This window comes from Dendropsophus ebraccatus, chromosome 12 (assembly GCF_027789765.1).
Source record: "Dendropsophus ebraccatus isolate aDenEbr1 chromosome 12, aDenEbr1.pat, whole genome shotgun sequence".
Classification (NCBI taxonomy): domain Eukaryota; kingdom Metazoa; phylum Chordata; class Amphibia; order Anura; family Hylidae; genus Dendropsophus; species Dendropsophus ebraccatus.
Window position 1 is genome coordinate 31,513,947 of NC_091465.1, and position 16,299 is coordinate 31,530,245.

The window sequence follows — 16,299 nt, forward strand, 5'->3', positions numbered from 1 at the left end:
AACTGCAAGACTAAACTCCATAAAGTCACTTGTATCAGACTCTAATGGACCATGTACTTGTATCCACCAGTAAGGCTAACTACTCACTGAATTCTCAGGCTAACTTTGGACAGAGTCATTAAAGTCATTAAAATGTTGAGGGTCAGGACTGGTAGGTAGGAGATATTGTAGAATCCCAACGTATAGAAACATTGAAGATTGTCGGAAGAAAAAGACCTCTTGGTCCATCTAGTCTGTCCTTTTAGTATTCCCTTTCCTATTATCTTAGGATAGATATATGTTTATCCCAGGCAGGTTTACATTCTGTTATTGTGGATTTACCTACCACATCTGCTGGAAGTTTGTTCCAAGCATCTACTACTCTTTCAGTAAAGTAATATTTTCTCACGATGCTTCTGATCTTTCCCCCCAACTAACCTCTGACTCTGTCCCTTTGTTCTTGCGTTCAGTTTTTTTTTCTCCAAAAAACAATGTACAGTTTCAGTTGACATCATGTTAGAGCCCAAGAAGAATCTGTCAAAAATCTGTTTGATAAATAAGGCACATGCTTACACTACTTTCACGCACTTTTTTAAACCTCATTTTGAGCTGTAAAGGGCTGAAAAAAACGTGTGTAAACAGAAAAACTGCCGAAAACAAAGTAAAGAAAAACGTGCGAGGATAGTCGTGGACTAGAATAATCTACACAGGACGGTTATCGTGAAGGAGCGTTTCTAGAAATAATCTGCCCATGTAAAAGCGTCAGGGTTTATCCTAGGAACAGGAAAACTCCTGATCCTCGGCTGTTCTCATCTTTTGGGCCACGCTGAAATATATTGCTATTGCCATCTTACTGTGATAACAGAGGATGTGAGGCCCATAGCAATATATTTAAATGGCCGAATGAACGATGGCTTGGCCCGGAGAAATTGGAAGTTCTTCATGTAAAACAGAGCATTATGGTTTGCTTTGCTCATGTAAACTCTAAAACAAAACAATTCTGTACAAGGTGAATTAGTCGTTGAGTAAAGTATATTATTGACTACACAGCCAACTGTCATGGTTGGCCCGCTCACTCCATCTTTGGTATCCAGTGATATGTGACATGATGCCTTGCTTGTCTAGAGCCATAACACAGCCACCACAGGTTTGGGCCTGCTATTCTAGTCTTTTATTGCACGTCTCCAACTTAACCCCTTACTCTGTAAGTAATCCTGCTCCAGGCTGCCATTAGTAGTGTGGCACTGAGTAAATGAGACCTCACTTTTCCCCCTCTAAAGTAAATTAACATGACCTTTTCCATTGCCGTCTGTGAGGTTTGTTACGGTGCTCCAGGCTGCCCGCACCCTCTCGCACCCTCCCGCTGATGAAGTTAGCCTGGAGGTAAGTGCTGAGAATAGAGTCGCACTATCTCGGTGTACCATCCTCCCTCACAGACCTGTTTATTATTTGTAGGAGGTGTAAAAACTACCAAAGTGTTAACGTCTAATTCCAGAAAACCAAATCCAATGAGATATTGTGACTGGAATGGATTATTTGAAGTCCATTGACACAGATCAGTCTGAAAGGTCCTATTTTTCTTTAATTGAAAATGAGGACTTCCTCTATTTATCTGCCGTCTAGACATTGAGGTTGGCTTGGAAACCTCAAGTAGACGTGCATCCTCCATCCTGATGAGCCTTCTCTTCTAATGACATTTGTACATATAGTCAATAGGCAGAGTGGCAATAGCTCCTTGGTGTCCATCACACTTTCCCAGCTTCTTATCTCCATCTTTTACGAGGCTAAAGCCCTAGTGATTTCTCAGCAGTGATCGTGTGCTGTGAAATGCCTCGCCGCACCGCGCCTCCCTGATTACGACGCCACGATTCTCATTGTCAATGGCCTCTGATTGCATTGGCGCTCGTCCCTGGTGTTTCTGCATTATGCATTATGTATTCGCTCACATCCGTACTTGTCCCCAGTGGGGCTCCCAATCTAATTTCCTTACAGAATATTCTAGGGTTAATTTTAATAACATGGCTATATTTTTTTGTAATGTTGGAGGAAATCCACGTGAACACGAGGGGAACATACAAACTAGCAAAGAGTGGATTTAAACCCAGGTCCCCAGTGCTGACTACTGTACATTGATATTATATTAGCGGTGTAATATTGCATGGATATGGCATTTTGTAATTCTCTCTTTGTTTTCTCTCTCTTGCAGGTACCAGGGACCCTTGTTCATCTGTGTCCTGCAGCTACGGAAGCACCTGTGTACGCTCGGCAGATGGGCAGACGGCAAAGTGTGTCTGCCCAACCACCTGTGCTGGTATACCAGAGAACGTGGTCTGTGGCAGTGATGGAAAAGACTATCGTAATGAGTGCGCCCTGAACAAGCAGGCCTGTGACAATCAGGAGAACCTTTACAAGAAGTTTGAGGGTCCATGCGGTGAGTAGTAATGCAACCTTGTAATTATATATATATATATATATATATATATATATATATATATATATATATACAATACGATCCCCTATTTTTATTGCTATTTCTTTTTGTTAAATCTGTGATTGTTTTGGCTTTATGGAGAGCGGCAAGGCGGAGAGGAGGCGTGACCTGCTCCCACATCGCATTTATCATAATTGGCGTAAATCATGATCCAAATCTACACCTGCTGAAAACCAGGCGCAGGTTTGGGCGCCCAGCCAGCCAGATTCACTAAGAGGTGTGAATTCGGCCGGGGGAAAGGGGATGGGCCTAAGTTAATGTCTTCATAAATCTCCCCTGTGTGTGAACATAGCCTCAATATAAATAGGGGTAAACTGATGCATAATGTGAAATTAAACCAAATATGTCTTGGTTTCAAACTCTTTATGGAATACACTAAGGTGTTCACATATGCTCAGTTTAACTGCAATTTCCTGGAAGTATTGGCTGTTAGTCTTCACTGTGCAAGCAAGCAAGGGGGATTGTGGGAAAGCTTGTGCACTGTCGAACATCACCCAACATGGCCATAGTTCAAAGAGGAAACCAATGAGTTATTTTGTCTAGGAATTGGTGCATTTGTACTCCTTTACATCACTGGGACATCATTGATCATATGATAGTTCCCCTTTAAATGCAATGCCCCTCAGCTCCCAGTAACCTCCCCCATCACTTTGGGTTCAGGCAGCATGAAAGTAACGTCAAGCTTCCTTTAATTTAGACAGATGGGAATAATGGAATATGTAGTTTTTAGCCCTGAGAGCATCACTGGGGGATCAGCCTGCTTTAAAGGAGAACTCTGTCGGAAACGTAAAAATCCAGTGCTGGCCAGATGGGGTGGGAACATAATAAAGACGTGATACTCGTCTCTGTGCCCCTGAAGCCGCAGCACATCAGTGTCCCATCAGCCTCCGGTCTACTGTGTCATCATGATCTACTACCCACAGGCAGGAACTACCCGCTTGGCCAGTCAGTGACAGCTGCGGTGTCCTACCTCAGTCACTGACTGGCTGAGTGGCACTTCTCAGCCAAGTTGCGACGTCCAGGAGTGCTGTGGGGTCTGTGAGTGCTGCCAATGCAGTTGCGGGGGAACAGGGACGGGTAAGTACGAGTTTTTTTTATTATGTTTCCACGCCTCCCTGTCCTCCTTAAATTTTTTAATTTCAGATAGAGTTCTCCTTTAAGGTGCAGCACCTCCAAGCAATGGCCCCACATAATGAATAAACATATACTTTCAATAGAGTGTTTTGTTACTTTTATATCGAAACATATTTCCGATTAAGGACAACCCTTTTCCTCGAAGAGCAAAGATTCTTAACAGTAACAACGTACTCAGGAATAAAGACCTTAGTCATGTAGAGAACAGGGATCCCCAAATCCCAGCTTCATTAAAAGCCGTGTACTATTACTGCTATATATAATAATAACAAATATAGAGCAATTACCCGCCTCAATAATATGACGCCACATACACAGGCGCTGGGGAGGAGGGGGAGGGCAATGGCGAAAAACCTATGTATCTATGTATCCGAAATGTGACACAGTGATATTCATATTAATTTCTATAGATATAGATGCGTTATCATGTGATAATATATAGCAGGCCTATCTGTGAGCTATAAGCCTGAATGGAACAGACTAATAAGAGAAGAAATAATTGCTTACAGGTGATGGATCTCTGCTGGGAAAAGCCAACTGTCTGCTCCGAGTCAATTCACTGTTTCTCATTTAGAGACTATTTTTTGCCTATATTCCCTGAAGACAGTTATACCAATATACTTTGTAGTGAATTTCATCTCTCAAAGTGTGTGTATTGTGTATCTAGATTAATATCTAAGAACATTGAGCCATTTTGAGCTAAGGCTAAATATACTTACTGTGTGTTGTTTGTGCAGGTATCTGGGTCAGAAAATTCAGGTTTTGTGCTGTCTTCAATTCAATAAAGGTTTATACATCAATTCAATATACAGCTTTAGAAAATACAAGGATAATAAAAAAAAAAACACAGCAGTCCAACGTACATATACAGGCTGACGACTAGCTACTGTGCTGACTACCACTACTGGGCATCCAGTATCTAAATCTCTGGTCATACATACTCAGCCCTTTTCATGGGTGCAGGAGGCATCTATACCATAAGGGTTTATGGGGTACAGTGCTATTGAAGAGGTGCCGGGGTCTTAGTTAAACATGTGCATAGACCCCAAAACTGTGGAAGCTAAAAGTGTTATTTGGTGTCTGTTGAGTTGGTATCACTTGATGAAATAGTCCAGATTTCTATACTATTCCATTAAGATGGATCAAGTAAAAAGATATAAGCTGTTTTGAATACATATTTTAAAGCATGGTACCCTATGTATGACAGCTATTACCAATTTGTCATAGTTACACGTAGAAGGTATACGTTGGGAAGCACCCTGAAGTATACCTGCGACGGAAAGTGCAACCAATGTTCCTAACTCGTTAGAAAGATAGCCTTGGTATACCCATGCTGACCAGTGCTGTATGTAACATAGGAAAGGGGATCAAGCTTCTGTGGGGCCCTTGTAAACAAGGGCCAGTCTTGTATGGCTTCATTCCTTTGGCTATTTCATGATATAAATCTGTACATGAGCTCCCCAGTAAAATTGCATTGCTAGCAAGGGTGCGGGGAATTGACCTAATGGTCACTGGAAGGTTTCGGACTTAAAAACAAATTTTGAGCCCTTATTTCTTTCTTGGCAAACCTGACAGCATAATGAGTCCTCTATGTTCTATATATGCCATTTTCTAGCCCTTTATCTGGAAAGTTTTCAAAGGTGGTGGTGGGGGGGTGGGGGTTAAACAATGAAACTAAAGATATAACCTACATTACCTGCTGACATATTCTTTATATTTCTAGATCCATGTAAGAATGCCCTAAATGACATGAATCGATTGTGCAGGGTAAACCCTCGCACACACAAAGTGGAAATGCTCTCTCGGCCAGAGAACTGTCCAGCCCGGCGAGACCCTGTGTGTGCCGATGACGGAGTGACCTACGACAATGACTGCATATTGACGAGGAATGGAAGCATTCGAGGAATAGAACTAATGAAAGTGCGCTCAGGCCAGTGCCAGGCTCAGGGTAAGAGCAATCATGGGAAGAAAAAATAGGCATGGCACCAGTAGTGGACTACCATGGGGACTGTGGTGTGGCATTGAAATTATATACTCACCTATTCCAGCTGTGTATGTATAGACACCAAAACTATTGTACGCTCTCGCCAGATTGCCTTGTTGCCGAGTCCTGATGTAATAGGGAATTTTCTTCAATTTTAGGCTATGTTCACTCTATGTAAAACTACGGCCGTAGTTCTCGCCGCAGAACTACGGCCGTAGTTTTGCGGAGTGGGACATAGCTTTATTTTTAATGGGATCCCGGCTGGAGTGTACACACATCGTATGCGCTCCGGCCAGGATCCCGTGCAGCGCCGGAAAAAACTGACATGTCAGTTTTCTGCGGCCGGAATTCAGTGAACAGCAAACGGCTCTGGCCCGCATCAAAGCTCCGCGGCCGGAAAGATCACCTGGATGATCCGGGCTATGACCGGCCGTTCCGTGACCTGGCCGGGGTCACAGAACGGCCGGTTGTTCACGTAGTGTGAACATAGCCTTAAATTGAATTGAAAGGTGAAGGCTCCAATGGTTGACATTAGATGCTCAGTGGTATTCCAAACATAGTCCAAACAAGGTTCTTAAAGGTGTTTTCTAGGCAAAATAGACTGATCAGTGAGGTGCAGACACTTGGAACCGATGTCAATCAGCTGTTCAGGGCCTGACCTAAACAGTGAGCAGAGTTTGTCTCGGCATCCTGCTGATCAGTGACTGGTCAGCTATCCTGTGGATACCTCATCACCTACATTTTGCCCCGAAAAGCCCTTTTATACCTGTACTATTTTGCCCTTGCCTCATAGAGTAAGTTCAACTATGAATTAAGTTATTGGTGGGGATTTAAGAGTGAGGTGCAAAGTAGTAACCATGGTAGATATAGTATTAAAAAAAAGGCTCTTTTCTTTGGTGAATCACAGTGAGCGTGATGTGTACCTGACAATGATGACATTTAAGGGCTACACGAATGATCCAGTGGTCGCTTGTGGGACCCAGCTTTCAAGTGACTGAGCTGTAAAAAGGCTCATTAAACAGACGTCAATCGCTGAGATCGGGGTTGAGCCTTCAGCCCGAGTTATAGAGCCTTTACACACAGATTTTGACTTTTACATCCTAGGTCCTTTCTTAATTGCTATGTAACTTTTTTCAGTTTATTTAGTCATATTCTTGCACCGCTCATCCATAGTGTAGTGAGCGATATAGTTTTGGACATCTAAGGGAAGATGGCGCCATTCTTTGTTACACAATACAGCACGCAAGTCCATACAACACGGCAGCCAGAACAAGTAAATCAATATCTTGCTGACACTGTCACGGTCTGAACAGAAGCTTTTCCAACACAAAGAAAGTGTTCTTAGAGCGAAATGACACTTATGCAGTTGGGAAACATTTAAATGGAAGTCTACGCTGGCACTTTACGATTGTCGATTTGTGCGACAATAATTGTGCTTTTAGAGAATCCAAAGAAAAGAATGCAAAGCTTCGCCAAACAATACAGAGCATTCTTCTGTATAGACCTTCTAGATGGACTATCTAAACCTCTCTATGAAATTGATGAAAAATTGGATAACAAATATGCATAAATGACCCACATAACTCATACTGCAGTACCTGTCACAAAAGAAGAGTATTACTCTCAGTTAGCGACACAGTGTTACAGCGTTCTCATCACAGTTGGCATTTTGCATAAATGTTTGTTGAGAAGTGGCCATTCTGCTTTTCTATGATGCCTTATATTACTTTAGAATTTTATTTTGACATAATTAAATATACATATATGAAGTTTAGGTGTAGTTAAGAAGTAGTAGTTGGTTGATGACCTTCTGACTACTTTAAATCATCCACATCTGTAGTCAGAGTAGGAGGGGTGGCACAGGAAAGTTAAAATGTATCACAGCCATAAGTGTGATCATGCTGCTACTGGAAACTAAAAAACTAAAGACCCCTATTAAGGACCAAAGACAAAAGCTGCAAAGAGTTTTTGTCACTCTTACCTATGATGTCCTTACATGACACATACAGTCCATAAATTTTTGAGGAGAACTGTGTAATCCTCCATTTTCCACGTGGTAGCTTTCTAGGAGAACTGAACAGTTGCTGCGAGGTTTCCCCACAGATTACAGATTATTAGCTGAACAACCCTGTTATCAGAACTCAAAGCTCTTTTAAGATACACTTCCAAAGTGGACAGCACTTTCAGTGTTAAACTTTGTTCTGCTTTCTGCCCCACCAATTTTTGAGTCCCCTGAGCAACGTACTTTCCTCTGTTTGAGAAGCAATGGTAAAGCATGTCCACTGTTGCTCCATTCACTTAAGTGACAAGTGACCCCTGGCAATTGATGGGGGTCTCAGCAGTTGAACCCCTGCAATTCAGATACTTCTTTCCTATCCTGTTCATAGGGGGAGAGAAAGAAAAAAAACTCCTTTACATGATGCCTAACATTATATTTTATGTGTGTGACTTTTATTTTTTCTCTTCTTCTTTCCTAGATAAGTGCAAGGATGAATGTAAGCACAATGCTGTGTGCCTTAATCGTCGAGGATCCACCCGCTGCTCTTGTGACCGCGTTACTTGTGACGGCGCCTACAAGCCTGTCTGCGGCCGGGACAGCCGCACTTACGCCAATGATTGCGAGAGGCAAAAAGCTGAGTGCATCCAGAAAACAGCCATCCCGATAAAACACAAAGGTCCATGCGGTGAGTACACCCCCCTTGCCCACCTCTAATATGTAATCTTCACAATGTACGTTCCCCATATGAAGGTAAGGGTCACTTATCTCTGCCGTGTTCTTGTTTTACCTACTGCCAAACAGAGCTGCAATGATCAAACATCACAAATGAGTTGGTGGGAGGCAAAGTTTTAGGACTAGGCGTGGGTGGGTGCTCTTCATTTGCTTCTCTACGTGTGCCCTCTTACATCTCTCCATCTCCATTAAGATTCTCCATCTCTCCGCTTGTGTCAATGTTCTTTGACCTTTTTCTGTGTTACTCCAAGAAAACATGCTGATATGTGTATCTTCTCTCGTTCTTCCTAATGTCTCGCTTTCTTCTCTCTGTCTCTGTCTCTCCTTCTTAGAGAAGTGGGTAAATTTCAGCTGGTGACCCGATAAGGTTTGGAACCAACAGAGGGTTGACAATCCTCACTAAGACAAAACAAAATGGTGTTAACTTTGCTAATGAAGCCTTATCCTGTTCTCTCCCTTTGCTACAATGGATATACGCTCCTTTCCCCCCCCCCCCCCCCTATTTCCAGACTTTTGGCTGCCATTATTCTTATTGCTGTCCAAGGAGAACCTGCAGCTGTTACACTTCCTTGAAAACATGGGGAGGGGGCTTGGTAGGAACTTATAGACACAGGGTATTGCTTTGGATGCTCGCCCACATAACTAGCTGACCTGCTCAATCTAAGGCATTATTTTCTCCATGTGTGCTCCTCTTTCCCTGTATTTTGTGTCTTTCTTTTCAGCCGAGGCTCTGTGGAGTAAGGATGGATGACCCCCTTGGTTGCTTTCTTCTCAATGTCTGTGAGGTCTTCGGTCTGAGGTCTGCTGTCTTAACCATGTCTCCCTCCAGACACTCATTTCTCCTTCCAACTCTTTTCCATCCACCGCTTGCTCTCATTAATTACTGTGTGGATGAAAATCCCTTTGCTTTCCTGAGCTCGCTTCCAGGCTTCTGCACTGGTGCAACTTGGGCTTCCACCAACCTTTTAGCTCCTTCCTTAATCCACTTGTTTGTGCTGATTCGTTCTTTGCTTGCTGCCTGTTTATGTATTGGTGCATTGCAAAAAAAAAAATGGTAGAAAAAAATCCCTTTAAAATCCTTTTCTACAAATACCAAGCAAATACAGTCTGCTATATTGTTGCAAAGGGCTAAGCCATAAGTGGAACCTTCCCCATAACCACTCTCCCTGGGCTAAATTGGTTAGCATGCATGTCTGTGCTTGGATGGCAAGTCTACAATTTCAGCTGCTCTTGTATCCTAGGAATTGAAGAGCTGTGTACAGCATTATATAGCTGGAAAAATGCAATCATATGGGCTGCCAGAAGTTAGTTTTCCAATTTAAAGGCTGTGAGTGAAATCCGGAGTTGCCTCTAGACAGTCCAATGAGGCATGCATAGTCAATGCTTGTAGTATGAGAGTGCGTTAGAATAATGGTCTTTTACTAAATTCTTTTGAAGCATTTAAAGGGTTATTATAAAAAAAAAATATTTTTATGTTTAAAACTGCTATGAAAAGATGAAAAAGGTGTACTCACCTGCAATTCAGACAGTGGTGATGTCCGCTCTTAGGTGCCTTCTCAGTCAGTCACTGGCCAAAATGGTGACCTGCCTCTTCATATGGACTGGAACGAAGAGGAGGAAGCGCTGACAGTAAGGACTGGAACCATTGAAATAGTGATGCTATGGTATCAGCAGCAAGGGAGTACTTTTTTTATAGGACTCAAACACATTCCCTATGTTCCATAAGATGGAACCTTCGGAACACCATATCATATGTTTGCCCTATAATTATATGGAGAATAGCTCCATAATCATAACAAAATGAGCTTCTATAAGGCAGAATTCACATTATTGCTGTAGGTTTCAGGTATACATTCACATCCAGCCAAATGTAAGGCCCTATTACACAAAGCGATTATTGTCCGTATTCGGCCGTATTTGTCCGATATCGGCCGTTATGACTGATAATCACTTTGTGACAACAATCAGCTGATATGCGCGATGTGGGCTAATCGTTGTCTTTCAACAGGCCGAAATCCTAACAATCAGCCTGGCAATGATTTGCTGCCGTCGCTCCGTATAGCAGCAACCCCCCTCCCCCCCTTCGGCTCTTACCCAATCCTCCTCACTTACTGTCGCCACATGTAATAGCACCAGCAGTAGGCCAAGGAGGGAGGAGCAAGCGAGCGCTGACCTGACAGGTTGGCACTTGTTTGCACTCCACATCCCCAGTGTAATCGGGGCTTTACTTTATGACTGTCAACTTTCCACATACACAAACTAAATGTGCATTCATTGCAAGTGGCCCAAACGTAATCATCACCTATATTTGGGCCATTAAAGTGAGTAGACCCACTGTTGTGCATCTTGGTATATATCGGCAGGATGCTGATGTATACCTAGGGTATACAGCAATAATTCTAAACATACTTTAAGACTAGGTTCACAGATGCATTGGAGGTTCTGCAAATTCCATAAAAATGAAGGACGATATTGCACACCACGAAGTAATACCAATGCCAGCAGACCTCAGTGAAGGTAATAGGGTCTGTGCCATTTATGTCCGGGATGAATGAGATCCGGATTGTGCGGAAAACTGTAAATATTAGCCCAAATGTGAACTTCGCTTAATACAATAGAGACGTTTTCCTTTTTCCAGATCACCGTCCAATGTCTGGTGTAAAGATTAGACTTTCAAAAATGCAAATCACCAGAGCCAGCACTGAACAAGCAGGGGCTGCTGGGAGATTTCAGCTGAAGCCTGGCTGAATGATGATTTGAGCTCTACTCTATAATACAGGCTGTAACTCAGGATCACTACCAGATAAATAATGCAATATATTTACTAAGCTACTCAACTTCCAGCTTTCCAGCCATTTATAATAGTCTATGCTTTTATCAGAAATACTGACCTGCCGGGGGATAGTTAATGTTGCAAGCTGGGAAATTGTGCTCAGCCATTTTCTCTAATGCCCGGACCTAAGCGGGTTGATCGGTTTCCGTATGTGGTCGAGCTGTCACGCATCAGTCTTTGTGTCATGCATTATAGCGTTAGCAGAGCCCATAGCTAATGGTTCCCGATGAGAATAACTCCTAGACTCCATATGACTGCAGCACCTGTGCTTATCCCATGACTTGCCTCTTCTATCACACCTTGATAAAATGCTAAATCACTCTCCGATTTGTCACATACTTTTTTTGGGGGGGGGGGATTCTAAATTGAAGCTGAAATGCGGGCACATATGCTTTCGTGTAGAATACCTGGAACATTTTCTTCCCACCTGGATATATTTTTAGTCGCCTATTTCTGCTTCGAGTTGATGCAGCAGCTCTTGGGCCGTATGCATACAGGGCTCGCTCATGATGTATATTTAATATACCGTCCTGATTCAACATAGTAATATAACCTAATGATGTGTAGGATGCCTGAAGCTTATGTCAAAGGGCAAATTTATCTACACACATCCATCAGTCAGACCCACGCGCAGAAGAGGAGAAGGAAGGTGCGCAAAGAAAATAGGAGCAGGTGGGGCTATGCCATATGTGCTTCATAATCAGCCGGCATCCTGTGACTATGATGGATGCTTATAAGGCAATGCAATGAACACCTTCTGCTGGGCTTCGGGTCCTGCCGCACTCCTCTATGAACATATTTCAAGTAGAAGATACAGAGTCATATTTATAAAGGGGTCAGATATTGTGGGATATGACAAGGATCTGAATTGGGTACAATATATTACTAAAAACCATTCAGCATTGTGCAGAAGCTATAGGCAGCTGTGGAAGCAAGGCTGCTGTCAGGTTAGGGACTGGAGGACACAAGACAGGTGATGCCCTACCACTTAAACCAACCACCCTGACCCTGCCTGCTTACCGCAACTGCCCTAAGTGGCAGCGCATAACAGGGCGACAGTCCTTGGCCTGCACAGGTGTAACACGAAATGTGGACAAGACGTACAAACACAATAACTCGTGGTCGGGAATAAAGGTCAGCAACTATTGGTCAGCGCAGTACAAAACGTAAGTCAAAGAGGGAAGTCAAAAACCAAAAGCCAAAATCAAGGAACCAGGAACACAATCAAAATTAACGCTAGGTCAAGGGACACTCAGAAACTGAAGCTCTATCGCAGGCAAGGGAGGACACACAGGGGAGGATACTTAAGGAGACCGGAGTACCAGCCCCAGGACTTGATTGGGGCTGAGACACTCCCATAACACAACAGAGCTGACTGGCTGTGCTGGCCGCCAGTCAGTACAATACTAATGTCCCACACCTGACCTGATCAGCCAGGGGCGGTAAAGCCCCGGCCGTGGCAATAATAGAGAAAGGTGCTACCGCACCTGTAGCAACCCGGGCGGCTGGTTGCCAGGGACACCATCGGCCTTGAAAGGGGGCCAGGCGTAGTGGCGGGATCCGGGCGTGACAGACGGCTCCTGACAGCTGCAGAATAAAACAATAGATGTTAATGTGTTAATAGTTTATTTTTTTAATTAACAAAATCCAAAGTGAATGAACATTAGAGGAATGCAAATTACATCAATGGTGTGGTCACCCTTTGCCTTCAGAACAGCATTGGTTCTTCTAGATAACTTTAAAGGTCTTAAAGGAATTCGGCAGGGAGGATGTTCCTGACATCTTGAAGAAGTAACCACAGATCTTGCTCAAATCCTTCTGCTTTTCGTGTAATCCTAGACAGACTGGATGATGATGAGCTCAGGGCTCTGGAGGTCATATCATCACCTCCAGGGCTCCTTGTTCTTCTTTATATGTGACATTGGCTGGATGTTTGGGGCTGATGTCCTGGTGCAGAATGAACATTTTAGTCCAATCAGACGCCTTCCAGATGGGTATCATATTACTTAGCATTTTTCCACACCTGCTTAGAACTCTTAGGTTACATTCACACCTTCAGTAGTTTTTAAGGACCGTATATGATCTGTTATTAATATTTTTTGCGGATGAGCAAAGGGGAAGGGGAAGGTCATAGTTAAAGGGGTTGTCCAGCGAAAATCTTTTTCTTTCAAATCAACTGGTGTCAGAAAGATATATAAATTTGTAATTTATTTCTATTATAAAATCTCAAGTCTTCCCATACTTATCAGCTGCTGTATATCCTGGATGGAAAAACGGATGCATTTGTGTGCATGCGTTTTTCCATTGACTTCCATCATAAAAGAAAGATCAAAACGCATAGTTCTTTTTAAAGTACACAAAAACATGATCGACATGGTCAGGTGTATCCATTTTTTCATTAATTTTTTTGTAAAAACTGATGAAAAAATGGATGTAAAAAAGTTGTGTGAACCCAGCCTTACCCATCCATATTTTGTACAGTCGTTTTCCTCTCTATAAAAATGACGGTTCTGTAAAAAAAAATCTATGGGCCCTAAATGTATCCATAATTGCGGATCCGCAATTACATACAAACTTATGCAATGTGTAAATGTTGCCTTACTAAGAGGAAAAGAGAAACAATAGTGACTCCAGCTATTTTCCCTCATTTTCCCAATTAAAAAATGATGCAATAACGGACGTCTTTTTAAACACAAAAAGCGGACGCTTTTTTCCTTTTTTGGACGTTGTGTGAACATAGCCTTAGGCAGTTCAGCCTCTCCACTCACCACTCACCACCAAGGTTCCCAACACCTGTTATAGACCATTCATACTTAATTGATTATAGACCAATTATACACAGGAGGTCTATAGGCTGTGTTCACACTAAGGGTGCATTTACAGAGAGATTTATCTGACAGATTTTTAAAGCCAAAGCCAGGGATAGATTTGAAAAGAGGAGAAATCTCAGTCTTTCCTTTATGACCTGTTCCCTGTTTATAGTCTATACCTGGCTTTGGCTTCAACAATCTAATACAGGCATGTCCAAAGTCCAGCCGGAGGGCCATTTGCGGCCCGCGTTCCGAACTTTTACGGCCCCCCAGGTATCCAGCTTGCTATTATCTGCCTGTGTTATAAAGCATATAGCATGTAAAATGGTCGGCCCTCGCACATGTTCACTTCATCAAATTTGGCACTCTTCGAAAAAAGTTTGGACATGCCTGATCTAATAGATAAATATATCTGTGTAAAGGCACCCATCGTGTTTAATTGATCTCAATTAGCACTATTTTGTTGTGAATTATACAATTGTGCTGTTTTTGCCACAATTTTGACAGAACGCAACAAAAAATAGCGCTATTTCACAGTGATTGCACAGTTTGCAGCAAAATATTAATTTGTGCTAATTAACGCTAATTAAACGCTGATTAGCCAGAAGCCTACATAAGCTAAAACTAAAGTTTACCTTTATATTCTACCTGTGCTGTTTTATTAGGAAGTTTATACCCAAGTGTTCTGAAAACTAGAGCAGAAGTAGATATTTTACACTCTATATACTTCAAGCGACCCTCCAGGCTCTCTCATACTAAGCCTCATTTGCTTCAGTATATGTGTAGCTATTGCTTGATGTTCAGCTTTCTTCTCACCGGTGGTTTAGTAGTCTGTTCTTCACAGTCATTCTGTCCTTGCTGTAATAGATACGGGCTCTCTATACTTGATGAGGCAGTGCTGGGCTGTGTCTATAACCAGCAACCAATCAGTGGAGGGAAAGGAAAGAACAGCAGCCTGGACCAATGAGAAGACAGGGGTGTGTCTAAGACTACCTTAGACTTCCTGTAATCACTGTAGCTAAGCAGTAGTCACAGATCACAGCGCTGCCTGAACAATACTGAGCTAAAAGGCAGTAAAACAGTGAGATGTGAGAAAAATAACTAGCAGAGGATCTTCACTATAGATACCAGCTTCTATATCATGTTTGAGCTAATAGCTAGAAAAGTTGCTTTAAAGTCAATCTCTGCCTTTAATCCTCTTCCTTAAACCTGTTATTTCTAGCAGCGGGAAGTTTCCTGAAGGGCTGCCAAGAATATTGGCATCAAGATCTGTTCAGTTTTTCTCACTTTTATAATTCTATCACAATAGTGAGATAAGGCATTGTAGTCCGGGACCAGTAGGTCACAGTGCCAGTAGAGAATGCAATGTAGGTTTTTGTGTCCCCCCCCCCCCCCCCCCCCCCTAAAGTACAACTTGTCAATTATCCGGAGAGAGCTCTTTTTTAATCTGAAGTACGGCTTGTATGGAACGTGTGACTTCAGTTCATCTGAAACACTTGGGGAACAAAGAAGCTCTAATGGGCTCCCATTCATTACAGGTAGTTACTCGGCTCCGGCACTGACACTGTGCGGTTAGAGTCGTGCTCCGGTTCAGTTAATTGCTATTAGTATTTTTTTTTCCTGTAGGGAACAGACGATTGTTGCTCTATTATGTTCTTGGAGAGCAGCTGGAGAGAATATGTAAAAAGGAAATATTGACTTTCAGTTCCGTCTAAAGAATTAAACCTGTCTGAATATTGTTCCCCAGCCTGTTAGCAGGGTACAGTGTGTCTGTACAGAGTTTTCAGCGCTCCCACCATCGTCACCACCTTCATGTCTTTTATTGTATTGCTGAGCCAGTCAGGATAATCTGGATTTATTGATGTGAATGTTTTTGGAGTCACTTTCCAGAAGATATTAGCACATTCCTGGAAATGATGCAGTTCTCAGCGTCACTTGATGCAAGAGCAATGAGCCTGGGGCTACACTGTTACAGCAGCATGGGTCATATAGCAAAGATGGTGGTGTCATGTTCTCTAATACATGTTCTCTAAGACTGGGATCATGATGGGTGGCTATGGCCATAACCAGTCAGTCACTAGAAATCCATCTAGAATGTAAGAGAACCAGCGTTCTTTGTTTTGCTGTGTTGTTAAATAGCGCCACCACACAACAGAGAAACGTCTGCGAAACATGTAATCTAATAGTTCATTATACAGTATTAGTAAGTGTACTCACTGTATATACTGACAGCAGCTCCCTGTGTACCTCATAGAGCTAATATCAGACTCGCCTCCTCCAGGCTGGGCTGTCCTGCTCTGTGGTGAGTCTGTCTTTAAGATGGCCGACATGGAGGAG

General features: G+C 42.7%; 1 protein-coding gene across 2 annotated transcripts in view; it reads left to right on the plus strand.

The window, feature by feature from the left end:
* Nucleotides 1-16,299, plus strand: part of AGRN (agrin) — a 352,404-nt gene that overhangs the window by 227,831 nt on the left and 108,274 nt on the right. For both annotated transcript variants that reach the window (XM_069948832.1, XM_069948833.1), the window contains exons 5-7: nt 2,186-2,410; nt 5,328-5,552; nt 8,066-8,272. In XM_069948832.1, coding sequence (XP_069804933.1) covers nt 2,186-2,410; nt 5,328-5,552; nt 8,066-8,272 — 657 coding nt within the window. The remainder of the gene's footprint in view (nt 1-2,185; nt 2,411-5,327; nt 5,553-8,065; nt 8,273-16,299) is intronic.